General features: G+C 37.5%; 3 protein-coding genes across 7 annotated transcripts in view; 2 read left to right on the top strand and 1 right to left on the bottom strand.

Moving 5' to 3' along the window:
* Positions 1-10,440, top strand: LOC124433684 (serine/threonine-protein phosphatase PGAM5, mitochondrial-like). Of its 3 annotated transcripts, none has more exons than XM_046983466.1 (5): positions 1-279; positions 605-796; positions 5,116-5,338; positions 6,365-6,498; positions 10,183-10,440. In XM_046983466.1, exons 1-5 carry the CDS (start codon positions 137-139, stop codon positions 10,190-10,192), a joined length of 702 nt encoding a protein of 233 aa, XP_046839422.1. In that variant the 5' UTR covers positions 1-136; the 3' UTR covers positions 10,193-10,440. The 3 variants fall into 3 exon arrangements, with proteins under 3 accessions (XP_046839422.1, XP_046839420.1, XP_046839421.1); XM_046983464.1 differs by lacking the exon at positions 10,183-10,440 and adding an exon at positions 7,203-7,720; XM_046983465.1 differs by lacking the exon at positions 10,183-10,440 and adding an exon at positions 7,203-7,488 and having other exon boundaries at positions 6,368-6,498.
* The window catches only part of LOC124433681 (gamma-butyrobetaine dioxygenase-like), a 22,496-nt gene continuing 9,312 nt past the window's right edge, over positions 10,175-23,358 (top strand). The window contains exons 1-3 of one of the 2 annotated variants that reach the window (XM_046983460.1): positions 10,175-10,244; positions 13,948-14,007; positions 20,940-22,557. In XM_046983460.1, coding sequence (XP_046839416.1) covers positions 20,956-22,302 — 1,347 coding nt within the window. In that variant the 5' untranslated portion in view covers positions 10,175-10,244; positions 13,948-14,007; positions 20,940-20,955 and the 3' untranslated portion in view covers positions 22,303-22,557. Of the gene's footprint in view, positions 10,245-13,947; positions 14,013-20,939; positions 22,558-23,358 lie in introns of those variants that run through there. The other variant, XM_046983461.1, reaches the window with a different exon arrangement.
* On the bottom strand, positions 10,246-16,699 carry LOC124433679. 2 transcript variants are annotated; one of them, XM_046983456.1, is made up of 2 exons: positions 16,127-16,699; positions 10,246-12,797 (listed from the first exon to the last, which is right to left on the bottom strand). In XM_046983456.1, exons 1-2 carry the CDS (start codon positions 16,236-16,238, stop codon positions 10,687-10,689), a joined length of 2,223 nt encoding a protein of 740 aa, XP_046839412.1. In that variant the 5' UTR covers positions 16,239-16,699; the 3' UTR covers positions 10,246-10,686. The 2 variants fall into 2 exon arrangements, with proteins under 2 accessions (XP_046839412.1, XP_046839413.1); XM_046983457.1 differs by lacking the exon at positions 16,127-16,699 and adding an exon at positions 13,108-13,243.

The following is a 23,358-nucleotide window of genomic DNA, read 5'->3' on the forward strand; positions in this document are numbered from 1 at the left end:
AACCATTCCGGGTGTAATTTTTTGAGAGTACAACATATTTGACATACACGTTTTGAGTACAATTTTAGAGTTTCATAAGTGGTACAGCCTATACATCATTCGAGATACAGAAAAGGAGACAAATATAGTTTTGAACATGCAGCGATCTTTAAAATGTATCGTCCTTGCTGCCTCGGGACTAATTTCTGGAACATTTGCTTACAAAACAAGAGATTTTTGGGATGGAATGTTTGTGAAAATTTACGCGGCCGCCGGCAGTTCAAGTCCAGAAATCCTGAGGTATTTTTTTATGCGTTATGTATACATTTACAGTTAGTAGATTAGCTATGAAAACATTTGGTGAGTTAAGAATTTTGTGGAAACTACCATTCTAAGTTTTTGCTTCTTTTAAAGTAAGTACTTTGAAGTTTGAACTAGCAGCAACTACTGAACTACATAATAACAGCAGGAGTCAATGACCACGTCATCAATGTATTTTGTCTTTCACGAGACTTCCACTTTCTTGACTTCTTGAGGCTGTTATTGGGGACAAAATTCAGGATTTGCAAGCCAGTATGGTTATATTGTATCAAAATAATTTTTTTCATTAATTTTTTATTTGAAGGTCAGGTTTTTCAAATGACATCCGTACTTGGAACAAGAACTGGGATTTTCGCGAACCAAGTGTTTTTAGAGGACTACAGGGTTATGGTGAAGAGCAAACCAAGAAACCAAGTGCAAATCGTCACTTAGTGTTTGTTCGTCATGGAGAATATGATAATGCTAAGAAGGACAAGCGTCTGACTGATAAAGGAAGGTTTGTGTTTTTAGTCTCATTGGTTCTATTGATCTGATAAACTGATCATGTTTTTGTTAACCTTTGCCTTACCACTAGCACAGAATCAACAACAACTGACAAAAGATTTCCAAATGTCTGATTTTTGCCATAGTCTTGGAAAAAAAATCAGGGATTTTAATAGCAGGGTTCAAATTAAGGATAAAATATGCATTGCGAATTTAGTTGTGAAACATTATGACCTCTCATTATCCCCTCAACACCACCCTCCACAAGTTACATCTTGTTTCATACAGTGTGTGAATAAATGGTGTGCAATGTGCAATTTGCACATTGTTTTGGCTAAAATGAAAACAATTGCACATCACTTTTTCAAACAATATGCAAAAAACTTCTTTATTGATTATCACCACATAAATGGAAAAAAGGTTTTCAAGCTTAATCTTTACTGATCTTCACTTTATAAATGAGTGCACTGCACGACATTAAAATCCATGTTGACACAATGTCATCAAATTCAAAGACATTGTCACTTTGAGACTGGTAAGTCTGCCAACAGTCAACATACATGTTGCTTATATGCTAATGACATTAGGGGTGTAATACATTATTAATGTCAATTTTTGCATTTGCATTGTTTTGTAAACCATTACGTGCTTTTTTTGGCATCAGCTATTTTGAGTATTTTTGATAAAATCAGGAAGCAGTTTCATTTTGATTCTTAAAAGAAGACAAAAACTTAAATAAGCCAAATTTGAAAAATAAACCAAAGGGAATTTCAATTTTAAGTAAGCCTAACATGAGAAAAAGAAGCCAAATTTAGCTCAAAATGTTAAGTCAAACTGGCAACCTTGATCAGCCATACTTTTTATTTTTACAAATTGCTTGTAACATGACATAAATATAATGTTTTTTTAGTGTAAGTAAACATCAAGGATATTACTGTTAATAATCAGAAAGCAAAAGTATATTCGGTGTTTCTCTTTTCACTTTTGTCTTTCTTGCCATTTTCGTCAAAATGTTGTAGCTACCAGCAAAGTTAATACAATAAAAAAATGGATGGAAACATTAAATGCAGACTTGCTTGAGTACTAGGATGATGGCCAAGTGGTGAATTTATTACGCTGTAAAGTTTGCACAAAAAAGAGGATAGAATTACATGCACAAAAAATTTCTCTCATACATTTGTAACTGGATCAGCGGTTGTAGAGAAAAACACTGTCGTAAATATAATTAATTTAGCAATTAGCGCCATATAGTAAGTAGCCTAATATCGATTTGATTATGCCTCCAAAGGAACATTTTTGTCAAAAAAAATTGCACATCATTTTTTTCAACCAATTGGCACACTGGTTTCATACAAGGATGACATGTAACTTAAAGAAAAATTTCAGAAGTAGAATGTACATTATTGTTGACTAATGTTCATGGAAGCATGAATATTTGTTGAAGCTCACAATTTGTAGCTAAAGGGTGCATGCAAATTGCAATCAACAAACATTTCAAGTTCTGACCATTCAGTAGTAATCGACCCCCAACGACACAGATGTAATTGAAAGGAAATTTATGCTTGCCATTTTCAATGTGTACTTGCTACATTCATATGTCCTGCTTATACTTCTTTCTGTGAAATCTATATGTAAATATTTGCAATTTAGCACAGTAAATACTTGTTTTTTGTGCTTTATTAAGTCCAAGAATGCTAAGTTATGATATAGAGGACATACATAGATAGTTTGTCTTTGGTAGTGAAAAAGTTAATGTTCAATGCTATGCATTATTTATGAAAATGAATGAATGAAAACTTTATTTTCTACACCAACCCTGTCAATTGTATCTGATTTTCACAGTTATGCATTTATGAAAATGAATGAATGAAAACGACACCAACCCTGTCAATTGTAGCTGATTTTCACAGTTATGTATTTATGAAAATGAATGAATGAAAACTTTATTTTCTACACCAACCCTGTCAATTGTAGCTGATTTTCACAGTTATGTATTTATGAAAATGAATGAATGAAAACGTTATTTTCTACACCAACCCTGTCAATTGTAGCTGATTTTCACAGTTATGTATTTATGAAAATGAATGAATGAAAGCTTTATTTTCTACATTTCCCTGTCAACTGTAGCAGATTTTCAGGGAACATTATTAAAAGGAAACACAAAAATTTTCTGTCTTCTATCACATTGATCTATTATAGCAACAACAATGGTTCTACTCTACATTGAGTGATCTCATGCGTTATTGAAATTTAAGTTTTTTATATTTCGTATTAGCAACCTAAAAAGTTATATCTTGTATCTTTATCAAAAACTGTGTGGTGAAACTTGAGTCCTTAAATGCTAAGTCTAATATTTTTATCTAAAATAATCAGTGTGCGAATTAGTTAAGAAAAAACGATGTGCATTTTTTTGACAACAGTGTTTCTTTAGAGGCAAAATAAATCGATATTACGTTAATTATTTATATAGCGCTAATTGTTAAATTTATATTTTTAAACGTGAACAAATTCATATGATTTACGACAGTGTTTTTCGTTACAGCCGCTGATCCAGTTACAAATGTATGAGAGAAATTTTTTTCGCATGTTATTCTCTCCTCTTTTTTGTGCAAACTTTACAGCGCAATAAATTCACCACTTGGCCATCATCCTAGTAATCAAACGAGTCAGCATTTGATGTTTCCATCCATTTTTTTACTGTAATATCTTTGCTGGTAGCTACAACCTTTCGACGAAAATGGCAAGAAAGACAAAAGTGAAAAGAGAATAACTGAATATACTTTTGCTTTCTGATTATTAACAGTAACATCCTTGATGTTTACTTACGATAAAAAACATCATATTTATGTCATATTACAAGCAATATGTAGAAGCAAAAAGTATGTCTGATCAAGGTTGCCAGTTTTTCTTAATATTTTGAGCCAAATTTGGCTTCTTTTTCTCACGTTTAAAATCAAACTTCCTTTGGTTTCTTCTTCAAATTTTGCTTATTTAAGTTTTTTTGTCTTGTTTTAAGAATCAAAATCAAAATGTTTCGCGATTTTACTGAATATACTCAAAATAGCTATGATATCAAAAACAGTACGTAACGGTTTACAAAACAACGCAAATGCAAAAATTGACATTAATAATGTATTACACCCCATTGTCATAAGCATATAAACACCATGTATGTTGACTGTTGGCAGACTTACCAGTCTCAAAGTGACAATGTCTTTGAATTTGATGACATTGTGTCAACATGGATTTTAATGTCGTGCAGCGCACTCGTTTATAAGGTAAAGATCAGTAAAGATTAAGCTTGAAAACTTTCTTCAATTTACGTGGTAGTAATCAATAAGAAGTGTTTTGCATATCGTTTGAAAAAGTGATGTGCAATTATTTTCATTTTATGAATGTTTTATGCAGCGCGGTGTTTGGAATTAAATGAAGATATGATCTTTGCACTCTTATCATATCTTGAAGTGCAAAGATCGTATCTTCATTTAATTCCAAACACCGCACTGCATAAAACATTCATACGACATTCCTTTCACGAGAAAACATGAGCCCAACAATATTGACCTGCTCACCACTTCTTCAAAGTTGGTCAGAGCACTGCACCGGCACCGCAGAGGTCATGGGTTCGAATCCCGTTGAGACACATGATTTTTTCAGGTCCTGAGACGATTGCTTAAATTGTCCAGCAAAGTGCAAAGATCATATCTTCATTTAATTCCAAACACCGCACTGCATAAAACATTCATACGACATTCCTTTCACGAGAAAACATCAGCCCAACAATATTGACCTGCTCACCACTGTGTGACTTCATAGCAAAGTTGGTCAGAGCACTGCACCGGCACCGCAGAGGTCATGGGTTCGAATCCCGTTGAGACACATGATTTTTTCAGGTCCTGAGACGATTGCTTAAATTGTCCAGCAAAGTGCAAAGATCATATCTTCATTTAATTCCAAACACCGCACTGCATAAAACATTCATACGACATTCCTTTCACGAGAAAACATGAGCCCAACAATATTGACCTGCTCACCACTGTGTGACTTCATAGCAAAGTTGGTCAGAGCACTGCACCGGTACCGCAGAGGTCATGGGTTCGAATCCCGTTGAGACACATGATTTTTTCAGGTCCTGAGACGATTGCTTAAATTGTCCAGCAAAGTGCAAAGATCATATCTTCATTTATTTTCATTTTAGCTAAAACGATGTGCAAATTGCACATTGCACACCGTTAATTTGCACACTGAAAGTAATGTAATATTTCTACTTTCAGCTCATTTAAATCAAGTATTGTTACTGTATAGTGCTATGTTTTCTGCAATTGTCTATAGGCAACAAGCAATTAAGACTGGAGAAAGATTGAAATTTTTTCCTCAGAACACTGACATTAATGGAAAAATTGATAAAATAGTTATTTCATCGATGACACGTGCCAAGGAAACTGGAGAATTGATCAGAAAATCATTGCCCGATGTTCCTTATGAATACTGTGATTTTCTTACAGAGGGAGCACCGTGTATTCCTGAACCTCCAGTATGGAGAGCAGATAAGCAGGTAATTTAATATCGCTTGTTACTTAATGTACTTAACTATGTGGAAAGTGAGGTGCACAAGGGGTGGATAAGCGCATCAAGCCCAATTTGCATTTGACTAATTTGAGTCTCAGTTTTGTAAATGAATGCAATCATTGAGAGTCTGATCCCATTTGTCTTTGCACACACCATCTGTTTTGTTCAAAAAGCAGACAATTGTTCTGCCATTGACAGCCCAGTGCTATGTCAATACAGATAGAATGCAATAGATTTATGTTCCTTGTTCCCAGTCCATGCATGCCATTCCAATGATAATAACCTTGGTAACTGTATAACCGCATTCAATTGTCAAGGCTCAAAATAATGCGTTACCCACGACTTATCATGTGATCACCAATAACTTATCAGGTGATCGCCCATGACTTGTTTTCTTGTTATGTTATATGTTTTATTTGCCATGTTCTTGGCTATAAATACCAGTCTGACCATGAGCGTAAATTTTTTTGTCAGGTCTGTTCAGATGAGCACACTCCAACCATCGTCTTGAATTCGCCATCTATATAGAGCAGTCAGAGAGTCTATGCTCATCAGACCAGGGTTTTTTTTAAAAGTTGGCGCACGTGGCCACATTGATTTATACATCATCCATGACTATTTTATTTTTACATTCAACCAACATTTCATGGCGTATTTTTCTTCTTTCTTCATCTCAAATGTTGATAGTCGATGATCTTTTGATTATGATTACTTTTTAAATCAACAGTCGGCTTTGTCTAAATCTTATCATTGCTCTCAGGCACGTAGACAGAATGATAATTGGGAGAGTTGCATATTCATACATTCATTTTATATTCCGTAAAAAATCTATGGATTTCAAAAAAGCCTTATACGGCATGTCATGCATATATGAATATCCCCCCCCCAATTATCGCTCTGGCTACCTCCTGATTGGTCTATACCATACACTACATAATCCAGCGGTCTCTCTACATGTCTTGTTGTGCAACCTATTACGATGTCCATGTATTTAGTGTGAATTTTTTTTTAGGAGATTTTTCAAGATAGCGCTCGCATCGAATCAGCTTTTCGGAAATATGTGCACAGGGCTGACGTGGACCAATCAAAAGAGACAATCGAAGTTTATGTTTGTCATGCCAATGTCATTCGTTACTTTGTTTGCAGGTAAGCAAAAATTATTATAGCATGTTTATGACTCGTTCTCTGATTGGTCGCGAAACCCGAATTTGGAGCAGGCATCGAAACTCGGACGTTGAAATTGCTTTTGCGTAGATACGAACTTGGAAATTTAGCAACGCAACTCGAGAGAATTTGGTATTAATATCAGCAATGGCAAAGTTTTGGTATAATAATTGTTAAATACTTCAGTATTAGCTAAAATTTGTTTGTATAACGTTTGTTGTGTTCGGCTCCCGTGTCTCATCTACTGACATATGAAAGGTCATCACTTACTATAGTTTGTATTCAATGATACAGGCATAGATAAAGATGTAGGCTGGGGTTACGGTTTGGATTAAGATCAGGGAAGATTATGATCAGCGTTCAGACGTATAATATGAAGAAAAACAGATTCATGCTTATCATTTAGGACCTTTTACATCTTCTCTTTTTTGAAATATATTTTGCACAAATAAAATTGAAAATGTGCTATGTAAAAAAACCATTACTTTGAAGATGACGACCAATAAGGTTATCGAAACGTCAGTTGACATCAACAGTCGTTCCTTCTCAGGACTTCTATTAACCGGAAAATCTACGTCCACAGACATAACGATTCTCTTGTCTCAAGGCATTCACTTTTTACCTAATAACCATGTGGTTAGGCCATAGATAACGTTCCATTTTAACCGGCCTTTGCTATGTTTTAGGGCATTACAATTCCCGCCAGAAGGCTGGTTGAGATTGAGCACTGGGCACTGTGGCTTAACATGGTTAACTATAAAACCAAATGGAAATGTAATTTTAAGGACATTTGGTGATGTTGGACATTTGCCGCCAAATCTTACCACTCGTTGATGGAATTTAAACTATAATAACCAAGTTGACCGTTAAACTTTTTCTACTAAAGATTACGAACAATAGTATATGTGTGGTGCTTTATTTTGTGGATCTAGCTGATGTGTAAAATACAGCTTGCGTATTCATTTTCATCAAGATGGTGTGAGCTGAAATGCTATTGCATGAGTTAAGCTGAGAAGTAAGTAGCAACTAGCGTTAACAAGGGTGTTACTGATGTAAGTTGAAGTATTGCTAGTGTTAGCGGGGACATGTATCTGTTGTAGGATGAAGTGCGTGAGCTAAGGAACAGCTGATGTAAGTTGTATAAAATCATGTGAAGATTATAGAAGACAACTCTGGAAGGAATAAATGAATTTTTTCCTTCAAATGCAATGCGATTTCAGTTAGTTTATATTACCAACTTCACTTATCAGAAACAGTTGGTGGTTTTTATTTGTTCAATTGCAGTGAAATCTTTTTTGACAGAATCGCTTGTCACTATCACCTCACAATATAGAAAAAGTTTTCATTGCCAAACATCTTGAGAATAAAAGATGAGAAAACTCTGAACTCGTTAACTTATGTCTTAATTACTCTCGATCGGCACACGAAAAGTTTGACGTTAGAAACGGACCTTCCAACAAAAAGCAATTTGCCGTATTGTTTGTTTTGGATGAATTTGCATGGCAAATCTCTCTGGAGACTTTGCATTGTTTAGCAATATGCTGATGTGTGACTTAGCAATGTGTAAATATGAGAACTTATTACAAAAAGTAACGAAGTGTGCTAATACACACGTGCTAAACGTACGTAAACGCTCAAATTTACTGAGTGCGATTTACAAATTGCACTCCCTGTATTCAACGGCAAACTTACTTCTACATCGATGGCAAGATTTTTACTATAAGATTTCGAATCAAGCAATCAGGAGAGGGAAAATACTGTCTTCAAATAGTTACGAGGCGATTTTGTAGCTCCACTCACTGAGTGTAAGTGAGCTTTTACACTGTCTTCAAATAGTTACGAGACGATTTTGTAGCTCCACTCAGTGAGTGTTAGTGAGCTTTTACACTGTCTTCAAATAGTTACGAGACGATTTTTTAGCTCCGCTCAGTGAGTGTAAGTGAGCTTTTACACTGTATTCAAATAGTTACGAGGTGAATTTTTTAGCTCCACTCAGTGAGTGTAAGTGAGCTTTTACACTGTCTTCAAATAGTTACGAGACGATTTTGTAGCTCCGCTCAGTGAGTGTAAGTGAGCTTTACACTGTCTTCAAATAGTTACGAGGTGAATTTTGTAGCTCCAATCAGTGAGTGTAAGTGAGCTTTTACACTGTATTCAAATGGTGACGAGGCGATTTTGTAGCTCCACTCAGTGAGTGTAAGTGAGCTTTTACACTGTCTTCAAATAGTTACGAGACGATTTTGTAGCTCCGCTCAGTGAGTGTAAGTGAGCTTTTACACTGTCTTCAAATAGTTACGAGGTGAATTTTGTAGCTCCACTCAGTGAGTGTAAGTGAGCTTTTACACTGTCTTCAAATAGTTACGAGGTGAATTTTGTAGCTCCACTCAGTGAGTGTAAGTGAGCTTTTACACTGTCTTCAAATAGTTACAATGTGAATTTTGTAGCTCCACTCAGTGTGTGTAAGTGAGCTTTTACATTGTCTTCAAATAGTTACGAGGCGATTTTGTAGCTCCACTCATTGAGTGTAAGTGAGCTTTTACACTGTATTCAAATGGTGACGAGGCGATTTTGTAGCTCCACTCAGTGAGTGTAAGTGAGCTTTTACACTGTCTTCAAATAGTTACGAGGCGATTTTGTAGCTCCACTCAGTGAGTGTAAGTGAGCTTTTACACTGTCTTCAAATAGTTACGAGGCGATTTTGTGGCTCCACTCAGTGAGTGTAAGTGAGCTTTTACACTGTCTTCAAATAGTTACGAGGTGAATTTTGTAGCTCCACTCAGTGAGTGTAAGTGAGCTTTTACACTGTCTTCAAATAGTTACGAGGCGATTTTGTAGCTCCACTCAGTGAGTGTAAGTGAGCTTTTACACTGTCTTCAAATAGTTACGAGACGATTTTGTAGCTCCGCTCAGTGAGTGTAAGTGAGCTTTTACACTGTCTTCAAATAGTTGCGAGGTGAATTTTGTAGCTCCGCTCAGTGAGTGTAAGTGAGCTTTTGCACTGTCTTCAAATAGTTACGAGGTGAATTTTGTAGCTCCACTCAGTGAGTGTAAGTGAGCTTTTACACTGTATTCAAATGGTTACGAGGCGATTTTGTAGCTCCACTCAGTGAGTGTAAGTGAGCTTTTACACTGTCTTCAAATAGTTACGAGGTGAATTTTGTAGCTCCACTCAGTGAGTGTAAGTGAGCTTTTACACTGTCTTCAAATAGTTACGAGGCGATTTTGTGGCTCCACTCAGTGAGTGTAAGTGAGCTTTTACACTGTCTTCAAATAGTTACGAGGCGATTTTGTAGCTCCACTCAGTGAGTGTAAGTGAGCTTTTACACTGTCTTCAAATAGTTACGAGGCGATTTTGTGGCTCCACTCAGTGAGTGTAAGTGAGCTTTTACACTGTCTTCAAATAGTTACGAGGTGAATTTTGTAGCTCCACTCAGTGAGTGTGAGCTTTTACACTGTCTTCAAATAGTTACGAGGTGAATTTTGTAGCTCCACTCAGTGAGTGTAAGTGAGCTTTTACTGATACAGGCGTTTGGTCTTAAAACATTTTCACAAGAAGTTTTTCTGTAACATGAATTTTTCACACTACTACTAAAGCGGTGATAGCTATTACACGTGTCGTCTACAAAATGACATGTAATATAATGTTTCCTTCGCATTACTTTATAGAAACGTTTAAAGCTCGTCTCAAAACATTAAAGGCTCCGACTTATGAAGACAACTTTGCAAAGGTTTGTTTTAAAGTTACATAAATTTAATTGATGATTGGATTGTCAACGATATCATTGGCTATTTTACGGAATTTTTCGAATCGCCGTTTCGCTCACAAGTTTAAATATTCATATTAAATATAAATATTTTTTGTCTTACGATCATTACTTTCTATAAATTATTTACAATCTCGAAGTACATAACTTAAATTCATAATGGACTTTCTCTCGGACAATTTTTTAAACTATAATCTATTTTGTGAATACCCCCGACCACGAACTTGATCAATTCAGCCCCTGTGTCATCACTAGTCCCTAGTCCCATGACTTTGAAAATGGATGCGCGTCGTCATATCGCTAGCCTCTTGTGGTGAATTCTCTTTCATCAGCAACTCCCATAGAGATGATTTCTCCTTCTGTTATAACCAATCTAATCTTCTCTCAAATTAATCCTCTATACGTATCACCAGTCCCAATCCAGTGGATCTTGTGGAAGCGCTTCGTCAATTGTCCCTAATTGCTCTATAGAGGTTCCCTGGTCATTTTCACGTGACCTTATTCCGTAGTAAAACTCCCAGTCTGAATAATCCCATTGCATACTTCCGCTCCATTTTGTCCCTAGTTGGCAAGAGTCAGTAGATTTTGGCAGTGTTAATGAGCTGGAAAAAACTGATTCGCCTGATTCCAGGTTTTCTGTTGATGTCACGTCAGATTTGGAAGGTTTATAATTACTCTGCCGCGTTGAACAACGACTATTTCCCGAACCTGACCCGTTCGAAGAGGTGACCCGACTTCTACTGCTTGCTGACTCGCTACTGGTTCTCGAACGGCTCCTACGTGACAACGTCAAATTAATGCTTTGTTGGCTAAGTTTCCAGACTGAGTGTTGAGTCAGGTCCTCCGAAGCGCTTGCTGCCGGCTGTGATGATTCCCCTTCTTCACTGTATTCGGCAAAGGAGCATAGTCGTTCTAAACTGCGAATTCTGTTTCTGAACTCGAATGAAAAATTCTCGCTTCCGGATTGGTCGGCTATGCTTTCCTTTGACGTCATGTGAACGCCACTGCTGGACGTCGTTCCAAAGTCACTTGCTGCCCGAGCAACGTCGTCAACATTTTCACGAGATAGATGATTGTCATTCATCTTGTCGCGGGATGTTTTCTGCGCTCGATTTTCTAAAAAATTTTTGTTGTGTATGCTTTCATAAAATTCGTCAATCGTGCGCGCGATGTTTAAGAATTCCGAGAGCAAATCAGGTGGAAATGTCTCATCGTTTTCTTTTGGTATCTTTGCTACATTCTCCGAACAGATGGAAACGGCACTGCTGTCGTCTGTTTCACCAAGATTTACAGCATTTTCTACCTTGCCTTCCCTATTTTTCAGAATTTTCACACTCGGTGAAGAAGAACACTCTTTGTGGAAATCAGCTGTGATTTGAACTGGATTTGGTTTCTTTACCTTCCGCCTTCTTCTTCTTCTTGAATTGCGCAAGTTTTTCATCGATGCACCGAAAACGGCATCGTCCTCATCTTCACAAGACGTTCCACGAATCACGAGTGATGTATTACGCATGCGTGTTTTGTCTGCTGGTGCATTTATACAGCTGTTCTCTTGAGAAGTGTCTTCATATTCCGATGATGCAGATGGCGTGTAACTAGAGTCACTTCCACGATCTTGTTCAGTGTATAGAAGTGATGACAGACTGTTGTAGCCCAGTGAGGAACTTTTCACGGTCAAACTTGGGAAACCTGTGCTGCTACTGCACTTTGATTTGTGTGTTCCATAATCTGAATGCTTGTCGGATTTATTTGTACCGTAATCCAAGTATAAGTCTGATTTGTGTGGCGCGTAATCCAATGGTCCTTTTGATTTGTGGGCATGGCAATTGTTAACCGAACAAGACGGTGATATTTTTTGCCCTTTGTTTAATTGTATATCGAACTTATCAATACCACAGTCCGAATTTGAATCGGATTTGTGATCATGATCCGTTTTTGAGAGCTTTGTTAAATCGTCCATTTCATAAAGTTTTTTCCATTCCATGAATGTCAAGTGTCCCATTGCGCATGTACATTGCTGCGAATCCCCATCGTCCTGGGACCGAACCTCGGCTAGCTTTGCGCTAAAGCGTCGTCTCCATTCAGCGTACTTTCTAGCACGTCGTTCGAGACTGGTGACCTTACAAAATTGACATAAGTTATCGTAGAACGATTTTTCGTCTTCCGTAGAGGTCCTGGAAGTCCCCGAAGCTCTATAAGCGGACCAAATGCTAAGCCTGTCTCCAAGTGAGCTACATACCGAATTGGTGGGGTGTGTTGACGTGACACTTTGATAACACGTGACCAAAATGCAATCACAATTGTCTTCAGAAAAACACTCGGTCCTCTTGTCTGCGTTATTGCCATCATTCGGCTCGCTTATTTCAAACCAAGGTGTTCTTGTCGATTCGAAGTACCAGCTACAATCTTTTAATCGCCTTTGGAAGTTTTTATGCGCCTTTTCCTTTTCTCGACCGTTCACTTCCTCATTGTGTAAAACGGGAGAAATCGGCCACGATTCTAGCTCATCTTTATGCCCTAAGTATCGAAGACGTACCGTTACATGTTTGTAGAATGTAGATGTATAATGTCTAGGTTAGCGGAGTTCTGAGAAAGACTGTTGATGCTGTTTCGACAACCTTACCGTTATTCATTGTAAAGTTGTCGAAACGTCGCTCAACATCAACACCAACAATCCTTTTGAGAACTTCACTAACTTGGATCGCAATTAGCCAAAATTTACCGTACATTTACCAAATAGTGAAAATACTCCCAAGTTCAAACCATTAACTTGAAGACGTAGCGTGTTGCCGACTGGATATGAGTTTAGTTCGAAGCTCTAACTTACCCATAAATTTACAATTTTGGTGTTTTCCTCCTTTACTATCGATCATTCACTTGTGTAAACCGTAGAAGTTTAAGTTTTAGGCGTTTTGTATGATTTGAAAAAATATAATGCGTGGCTTGCCTATGGGTAAAGTTTTGCAATTCTTTTTATTGCTTGCCTATGATAATTGCTTGCCACAACAAAGACTTGCTTTGAATTATGCTTTTCATTTTGACACATTTGCATTCGGCAAACCGTCGTCACGAAAGGTAATGTGAGTGTGACGTACATAAATTGTTGCTTTTTTTAACTAGAAACGTGGGAATGTCTTCAATACTAAGGGGTATGGGGAGGGGGAAGGGCAAAATTAAAACTTTCAAATCCTTTAAACGGCTGGAAAATGGCAGTTACCCAATCAAATTAGCCTTACCTTTTTTGGTAGCCTTTCAGTGTTACATACAAGTTATTAATATTTTATAGAAGCTTGCTTTTTACAGCGCAAAGAATTAAGTTGTCATGTTTCTCGTAAACTTAAAATTTGTAAAGATAAAATTTAAATTTACACACATTTGATTTCAGATCATTTATCAAAGGGGTCACGTGTCCCCCACATGTTTAACATGGGGTCGTATCCCCGTAAGATCTCTCCCCCTAATTTATACGTCCCCGGACAAAACTCTACCAACATACATCATTGAAAAAGCTGCGACTCAATTGTGAAATACACACATGTATAAAGATAATCTTTGTGAACAAATGAAGACACAACTTACTGATGCACTCGAATTGAAACATATGAAAACTTTAATATTCATTAATATAAAATCACTGTACACAAAATTCTCTTTCTTTTTAACTTAGAAATTTCCGGGGGAAACGACAAAGAACGCATCGGTGGTTTACAATATTTAGTCAGTCAAAGTAAGGTATGCCCATCTAGAAGTTTATTTATAGTATGTTAGGTGATTATAGTGTATTATAGTATATCACGTGATTATAGTATAGAAGTATATGACGCGATTTACAGCGCGAACTTGTACCTTAGAATTCGAAGTGATAGCTGTAGTGAAAACGTTTTCCGTGTTTAAATTCGAGAGTCTAGTTAAGGAAACTACCATACGGGGCTCATAGCGCTCTGTTCATCAAATATCAAAGCATTTGACTTTGCTAGAATTCTCTCGTACACATATATTCGTCACAGCACTGTATCCGTTGTTGTGCTCATATGGTGTTTGTGAGATATCGTCCTTGTCTTAAAATGCCATGCCGCGATGGGAATCTGAAAGCCCTGTGCATGAGAACGGAACTCTATGCAATAATTACGTTTAGACTCCGCTTTTGTTTGGAACACATGTCAATATTAAATCAGTGATCGTGCTGGCTAACCACGTTGCCTGTCTAACCTTAACTGTTAGAAGCCGTCTGGCTTGAATCGTAAAGCAAAGATAGCAATCAAAAGCATCGCTAAACATGGTCATAAACAACTGTTTTTCTTGGGGCTTTTCATTTCGTGCCAGTGTCTTGCAAAGTATCTTTTCAATATTGCCAAAGACACGGCAATATCGAAGAGCCAATGAAAATCCCGCAAAACGGTTATGTATTGAAGATTCCCGCGAAGCAAAATACGGTTATCTTTTTGTTTGATTTGTTTGAGCGCGTTCAGTTATCAGATTTATGTCTCCTGAGTCCATTTTCCTGTATTAACAGCGCATTTAAACGTTTTCGGAAGTAAGTCATTTTGCGTAAATTTCTTAAGGAATCTTTCATATTTGAGTGCGATGGACTTTTGTAAAGTAGGGTTTCCTGTTCGTCATTATGAAATTAGCGATGTTTTAAACAATGTTACTGATAAAAATTACGGCGATACACGATTTTTCGATATCCTTATAAGTAAAGACGTATAAAACAAATCGAGCTACACAAGTTACAGTATATTGCCCCTATAAATCGCAGTTTTCAAGGAGAAAACAATGCAAATTTGTATATTTTGATTCAAACCTTCATTTCAGAAAGTGATTCAAATCATATAATGTATCTTATGGATTTTTTGTTGTATTCACATTAATCATTTACCGATGATAATCAGCAATTTTATCGAAATATATATATATATATATATTCAAGTTCATTTGTGTGTTGTTGTCAAAAATTTTTGATTAACGCGATCAAATTTATTTTGAATAACCTTTGTTTTATGCATGCTCGATATATCAGCTGGAGAACGGCTTCTCGATAATTCTGAGTCCCAACAATCTGGCCCACAGTTTTGACTAAGATCTGCTAAAGACTAACTGAAAATTCTAGACGGCAGTTGTGGTTTGTAATCGCGAATATGTGCTGAAGATCAGAGTAAAAATCTTTCAAATACTAGTGACTTTAAATCAGATAATATTCAAACACGCTCGTGTCAAAAATGTCTTACACCACTTTACCTCGTTTAAAAAATCGAATGGATATGTTTTTCGACCATCCGTAGCAGCAAATATTGTACCTTGCCGAATCGACGCGTTCGTGGTGTCGGTTATCCGTTTTGGCTGGGTTATATTTTGGTGCAACAGAAACTCAACGGTATTGAAAATGCGCCATGTAGGTTTTGTTGCTGTATCCCCTACAGCGAGGGAACGCTGTTTTGTAGAAATATTCGAGTGGTTTTAGCAGGGCATTTCTGTTTCCGGTTTAACACTATAAGATGATGGCGCACAGAATTCCATCTGGCCGTTCAGAAGCTTTGTGTGGTGTCGCTCTTTGTATTAAGCAGTCTGTTGTAATGTTAGCACTTACACACGACAATGGTTATTTATTTTTAAAGTCATGTTATGTTTCATCTCGCGAGTGATTTTATAATGAATCTTTGAGCAATCTTTAATGACCTATAATTTGTAGCACGTTTACATTGACTGTGCATTCAAACAGCGTGGTCAAATATCGCTTTATAACACACAACGGGTAGGCAAAGCATTTGACTGATCGCGCAAAGCATTGAGCTGTTAAGGAGTGTGGGATAATTAGTAATGGCTACGACTTGCTTGTAAGCACTTACTTTTGCGGCTAAAGAACTGTTTTATCGACGTTTTCAAATTATTGACGGGATGACTTTCAGAGCGTATCCCAGAACATGAACACCAATTAAATTTTCGTCTTGTCTTTTTCATCGTATACTACGAATCCAACAATTTCACAAATAGCTGGTCGCATATATCCAACACTCGACTTTTAGAAGTTCTTCGATTTTATTACAATTACAGGCCCACGACCTTGTTGCATCAAATTACCATTACCTGACGTTAGTAACATTTTTGTAATGAAGCAAGACTGCTCCTTTGCCAGTTATAGACACAGTTCGTCCGTATATTATTCATAAATTAATCACTCGAGCTCCTTGAACACCATCTAAAACGGCCGACTCGTTGATGTCTAGAGCTCTGCCTTTTCCTTTCTCTTGTATCGTGGACATTCAAATACGAAGTCGGAAACAATGCGTGACATCGCTTTTAGATGAATATATAGGTGCGCAACTGCATGCAATTAGGGCATTGAACTAAACATCCACGCTTGCATCCGGCAAATCATTGACATATTGACATTCAAATAGCAATCACATACCAATTTATGACTAAGGAGACGATAAAGCCATCTGCTAACGTCACACTTTACACCCCGAAGCAGCTATTAGGAAGCAGATAAGTTCGGCTTGTCTTCCTTAGCCGTGCTGGTACGCTCGTCGAAGACTTGATTATTTGTGGGGGAAATGTAAACTGTTAATCCATGATGACCTTTAGGACACCATGTTCAATTGAGTTCACCTACATGTAGGTATATATCTATATATGCATAATATTGCAATTGTATATTATCAACACACTTCGCTAAACATTGTTTAGCGCATAAGCAATCCTACTCATATATAATATATATAGTAATTCAATCCTATACACATGCACATATTTTAAGGCGGATATAAACAAAACAGAGTATTTATCCTAAAGGTGTCTGTCATTGTTTTGAAAAGCTTTTCCGCTAAACGATTTGTTGAAAGGTGAATATTAGCATCTATAGCCTGCTTTCAAGAAGGCAAAAAACATAGGATCCTCCTCTATCAAGTTATCACCCCTCAATGAACTGCTCGCATTGTGCGTTACCAGATAAAAATCTACAGACGTATAACTTTCTGCGTTCTTGTTCTTTAATCGAAGTCGTTCTTTGGAAAACTTAGTCTCTTACGTGTGATATAATATCGAAGCGATCTATCGAAACAAAATTGTCGAAACTGAACAAATCAGTCAAATATACTCTAAATCAGTGTGTGTGAGTGTGCTGCAGTTAGATTAAGATGGCTCTTAAGATGTGACATTGTTAAAAACATCAGAAACGGAAGTAATTATATGGATAGTAAAGCAACTTTAACTGCTTAACTTCTCATGGTACATTATCAGGAAAGTTCGGACGACAATGTATAACAAGTTTTAGCTTCAACTTTCTACTACAAGCAACTTCTTCGAAACGTATTTCTTGAAATCTGTTTTTTCCCGTCTTCTTTCACGTTCTAATTTGTCAGCACTGGAGTATTCGAACCTGCTGGTGAGCGCAGGGTTCATGCAGATGATCTTTTTGATGATTGAAATCTTTTCATGTAAGTTCATGTTCAAGTATTTTTTCATATGTCACTCCAGTTGAGATCCTATCGAAATGATCTACATACACGTCCACGAATGCTAGCCTACCGTGTTATACAAGAAACAACTCGCGATATGTGATGATGGCAATCTCTATGAACCTCTCCACAGAAGGTGCAAGATCAATATTGGGGTCTTTATTCATTTATACATGTATAAAAACACTAACCATTATCAATTCTTCTTTGCCCCATGAACTACTATAGGATTTGCATGTTTAATCTTGCATCATTGTTTCCCGTGTTGGAAACAAATTTGATTTTTCATACATAAATTCAAACACTTGCAAACTTCCACACTTCAACTTACAGTTGAGAAAATATAGGGATCTTCAATATCCAATGAGCAATTTGTAATGTAAGAGAAAACGTTGCCATAACTTCACAAATTAATTGCCTCTTTGTATTTGAATAATTCAATTTTGTATTGTTGTGCATTTGTGCATTCATTGGCATCTCTTTTCACGGTGGGAAATCGCACTGGTCCGGTTAAGAAAACTAACGAAAGAAAGGGCGAAAACACTTCGTCGGAATCTGTGCAGAATCGAGTATTTATCAAGGTACTGAAAGTCTGAAACTAACGTCATTCCATTTAAATAAAAGTAGACAGAAATATAGTAGAAGTTGTATTAAACCCGGTCGATACGATTGTCGTTCGGCAATGAATAATTTGGTTCTTTACAAGGGATGGGTCGCATTTACGGGCAATGGATTTAAATTGTTGCATGTAGATATTTTCCCACAATGTCATATTCTTGACTTGCAACCATTCTCTTGAGATTTAACGAACAACATTGCTCGCCCTAGGCCGATGCCTACAATAGCACAGAGAAAATATTCTTTTGTATCAGAAAGACCACCAACATGGCTGAATTGGAAGTCAAGAACTCAACTAATTTTGCACCCAAGCACATTTAAATTATATAGAATTGCCAGTTTCGATTCATATCATGAATACTGAAGCAAATCTACTGTTTAGTATAGCAACTTTATCAAGTTCTTTTGCGATTTGTGAAATGTGAATTTCCTTTCAAAAGGGCAAATATTTTGACTTGCCGATCCGTTTTTCATATTACGAAGCCACGGAATCGAACGTTAATCGAGTGGGACGTATATGTTTCGGTATGCCAGGCTGATGAGTGAAATCGTTTCAAAAGAATTTAGCCAGGCATAGCAATTTATGTTAATATATGGTCCTCTCCGTTCACACAAGGGATTCGTTTAAATCCTTATACATTTTGAAACGTTCAGGCCTTCCGCTCACACTAGCACGCAGATCGGATCCTCTCCGTTCACACTAGGGATTCGTTTAAATCCTTATACATTTTGAAACGTTTAGGCCTTCCGCTCACACTAGCACGCAGATCGGATCCTCTCCGTTCACACTAGGGATTCGTTTAAATCCTTATACATTTTGAAACGTTTAGGCCTTCCGCTCACACTAGCACGCAGATCGGATCCTCTCCGTTCACACTAGGGATTCGTTTAAATCCTTATACATTTTGAAACGTTTAGGCCTTCTGCTCACACTAGCACGCAGATCGGATCCACCGAATCCGTATAAGTTTAGAAACGCAGTCGAAAGTGGATTAAAACGAATCATATGTTTTGTGCTAGTGTGGACGGTCGGTACGCATAAAAATTGAAACGATGACGTCACCAAATGCAAAACTCGAAATAAGCATGGCATGATTTTAGTAAATTTGCTTCTATTTTATTATTAATCCATTGTTAGATGAGGATCTCACTCTTTTCAATGCTTTATTTGTCTGACTAAGAAGACAACGATTGTTATGTGGAAATAGCTTTTTCTAGGACTACATATCGACGAAATAAAATAGCTCAAACATACGGCTGTGGGGCTAAAAGATTTTGATTTAAAGCACTAGGTGGGATCAGAGGCGTAACTAGAAGGTTAATTGGGGGGGAGGGGGGGTATATTCATATATTCAGTTGTGCCCTACTGATTTCTTTTGAAATTCAAATCACTTTCAAAAGAAATCAGTAGGGCACAACGGAATATATGAAAATGCACCCAATTAACGTTCTAGTTACGCCTCTGGGTGCGATAGTTTTATTTCGCAAACTATCCTCCCGAATAGTCTTTTTTGCATGAGCTACATTGCTCATTATGTCGCGCAAGGCCTTCATTACAGATTCTCTAAAGCCCTGTTCACATGAGACAGGAACGAAGTCACACCGGTACCAGCTCGTGTCGGTTACAGTATTATTTATAGTAGATGTCTACTTGGAACCGTTACGAAAATGAGTCAGAGCCGTTTGAAGTCGCAACGCCTTCTGAACCGATCCGACTGAGTTCAGAATGGTATGAATTGAAACCGGCATCAATGTAAACTCAAATTAACGTTCAGACCCACGTTCAAACCGGTCTGAAATGGCAACAACGCATGCGCATGAAAACAAATTACTAAAAAAAATGGCTAGCAGGTGGGAAACTAGCCTAAAAAGGAGACATTATGCGAATAAAGTTTTGTGATTTCATTCCGGTCCTGTGTAAACATGCAACAAATTTTGATTTTCATTCCGGTTTGACTTCGTCCCGAATGCGTTTCCGACAAAACGAACCCGTATACTTTTGAATCTGCGTTAGTGTGGACGGGCCTTCAATTAACATGCGACGTACCAAGCATTTTGTGCGCAAGTCCTATTAGAAACAGGCTTTTTTAAAATTTGCACGAACTTGCGTATTTCTGCACTTTCAATTTTAATATCAAGTAAATAGTTTATGCATGGAAGTGCTGGTTGGAATCAACCAATACCTGCGTGTTTTCCGCTTAACCCGTATTGAGGCGGCTGTCTTTTGGTCGTGGGAGCTCCACTCTAACAAATTATTTTGTTTGGCTCTCGTGAAATGTTGTTGAATACAAGCGATAGTATGTTCATGAGTACTGGACTATATCCGATAAACGAGTTGGCGGCACTATGGAAAATAATAAACAAGATGCAGCTAGAAACCATTCTACCATGAGAATCAGAATTCCACTAGTTCCAAGAACGAATGTTTATCAAGAGTTTGTAAAAACTCACTTTGACGAAATCTTTTCAAATCTGTCAAATCAAAGCTGTCAAATGAAATCTGCATGTTGCTCGTTAAGATGCGTCTCCAAAAATTTCCACCTAATGACAATACTGAATAACTTTATTCCAATACATGTTTTAGGTGTACTTGACAAGAAATGTCTTCCATATTAAATGCTTTCAAAGTTGCATCTCTTTCGAATTGCCGTGATTTTTTGCGAATAGTTTGGCAAGATGGACGACAATCCAAGTTTTCAAACATTTGGCTACGGTCTGCCGTTCGAGACCCAAAGTTTTTCGACGCCAACTCACTGCTGTATCGTCGGCATGAGTATGTTAATTTCATAGCCAATCATACGCCTCTGATGTCAGCCGAGTGTGAAGATCATAACGTCGTAGTGAAGTGGGAGAACCACAGCAGTAACTTTGATGCTTCCTGGCTCAGAGCTCACGACGGCAGTGTGAATGATGATTTGGTTGGCCCATCTGAAGTTGTGTTATGGGATTCTCAGTCTGAGTTTCCGGTTACCTATCATTACAGTGAAAGGGCGGAAAAGCTTGAACAATGGATGACTGACCTTAGGAAATATGGAGTGGTGTATTTTGTGAACGTACCAGCCAACGAGAAGGGTCTTGATGACGTCATGCAACAGATAGGTGTCTTACAACAACGGTTTCATCCAACTAACAAGATTCCCATAACAAGTGACCCCACTCAAAGAAAGGCCATAGATAGAGACGTCTACAGCAGCGACTATCTATCCGTGCACACTGACACTGCCTATCACCCAGTCCCCTATAAATTATCTGGTTTGATTGGAATAAATTACGATGCTCCTATCCAAGACACGGAAAGTTACTTTGTAGATAACCTCCGAATCATTGGAGAGCTTCAAAAAAAGCACCCGGAAGCGTACGATCTGTTACAAAGTATTCCTGTACAATTGAGCCGACGACGTATGAATGTGCAAGAAAAATGCGACCCTGCTGATGTGCGCATGTACCAGTACGATTTGGTTTTCACCACCCCTCTCATTTCATATGATCACTCTGAGGGATTACCCACGCTTCGTTTTACGGTAAAGCATTCCGGCTTTGAAATGGACAGCATCAAAGATCATTCCGTAATGGAAAAATACTATAAAGCCTTTTTGCTGCTAGAGTCGATGCTTTCTGATCCCTTCTATCACCAGAAGGTCATTCTCAATGCTGGAACTTTGGCAATTTTCAATAACAGCCGCGTCGCCCATGGCCGTGGACCCATTCATCCGATGACATCTCGTTTTCTCTACCTGGGCTTTATGTCCGAGGAGATGTGGCGTACTCGTTGGCGACTCATTCTTGGAGAGAAGTCCGGACTCCCTGAGAAATGGCTGTACGGTTGTTCTGATGCGACGCTTCAAGTGTTGGCAAAAAGAAAGATATCGGAGAATGTCAAGAAAGATTTGAATGTAGCTAAAAATCGTTCAAGTAAACACAAAAACACTAAAATTACCAATGCATAAATAAGCTTTTTTAAACAGTTCATGTTCCCAGTACTTATCAACACAATTGCATTATAATTTTCTTAATAAATGTAACGTGATCTTTACTTACGAAAAGTTGCCATTTGTACATTTTGTGGTTAGGCGAACAGAGAAAATGGCAAATATGTGGTCACATGCAATGTCACACTGGCTGACCATTTTTTACGCCCAGAGAATTAGTACCATTCATTTTCTATTAAAATATTTCTATTAAAATATTTGAAAAGTCACGAACTTCGAAGTGTGTTTGCTGTTGTATTTTGCTATTAAATCGAATGGAATTTGAATAATGCCGTAAGTTTACCAAACTTCTATGTCCACATGGCAATGAGCTACATTTATTCTCCTATGGCGATACTCTTTTATTCTTTGGTGTAGTTAGCCTAGCATTGGGTGTCTCGTGTACTGATAGCAAGTGGCTTCTTTTTGAACGAGAAAGAGACATATTTTGGCAGAATATCGATCATGGTTGATTCTATATTTGATATTCAGAGAGCTACATTTTTTGTCAAAAATGTAATTTCTCCACTGTTTCTGGTGTAAATCGCAGAAAAAGATTATCCGCGACATCTGGATACAAGTTGCAAAATCTATTTCAACCTGAATAAATTAGCCGTACAAGATGATGTATAACGAAAGAACGTTTAACAATTTTCTTTACCATGCCAGGGACATCAAAAAGACGAGGGTATTCTTTCATAACCTCTCGTATTGTAAGTTGTGGCGTTTTTCTAATCCATTCTGATCGATTTAAGACGGTCTTATGCATATAACTTTTTAGGGTTGAGATAGGCTCCCAGTTCTCTTTCATCCACTGCTTCATTCCAGCATGGTCAGATTCATTTAAGACTGGCTCTTTTTAAGAAAAAAAAGCAAATTTTCTATAAGCACCATCAAATAAACTTCTAATATCTTTTTAATTGACGAATTTAACCTGATAGAGATCTTGCCAAGTGTTTTAGAGAAGTTGAAGTTGAGCCAAATTCTTGTTCAATCTGACGGTGTTTTATGCTCTTTCTCCTAACATTTCTAAGC

This window comes from Xenia sp. Carnegie-2017, unplaced genomic scaffold, assembly GCF_021976095.1.
Source record: "Xenia sp. Carnegie-2017 unplaced genomic scaffold, XeniaSp_v1 HiC_scaffold_14, whole genome shotgun sequence".
Classification (NCBI taxonomy): Eukaryota; Metazoa; Cnidaria; class Anthozoa; order Malacalcyonacea; family Xeniidae; genus Xenia; species Xenia sp. Carnegie-2017.

Bases quoted from the DNA above. Each gene is read 5' to 3' on its own strand.
- LOC124433679 (XM_046983456.1), bottom strand. From the start codon at position 16,238: ATGAAAAAGACAAGACGAAAATTTAATTGGTGTTCATGTTCTGGGATA. The intron at 12,798-16,126 runs GTAAGTGCTTAC...TTCGATACTTAG, and splicing joins ACAGTTCTTTAGCCGCAAAA to GGCATAAAGATGAGCTAGAA.
- LOC124433684 (XM_046983464.1), top strand. From the start codon at position 137: ATGCAGCGATCTTTAAAATGTATCGTCCTTGCTGCCTCGGGACTAATT. The intron at 280-604 runs GTATTTTTTTAT...TTTTATTTGAAG, and splicing joins TCAAGTCCAGAAATCCTGAG to GTCAGGTTTTTCAAATGACA. The intron at 6,499-7,202 runs GTAAGCAAAAAT...GCTATGTTTTAG, and splicing joins ATTCGTTACTTTGTTTGCAG to GGCATTACAATTCCCGCCAG.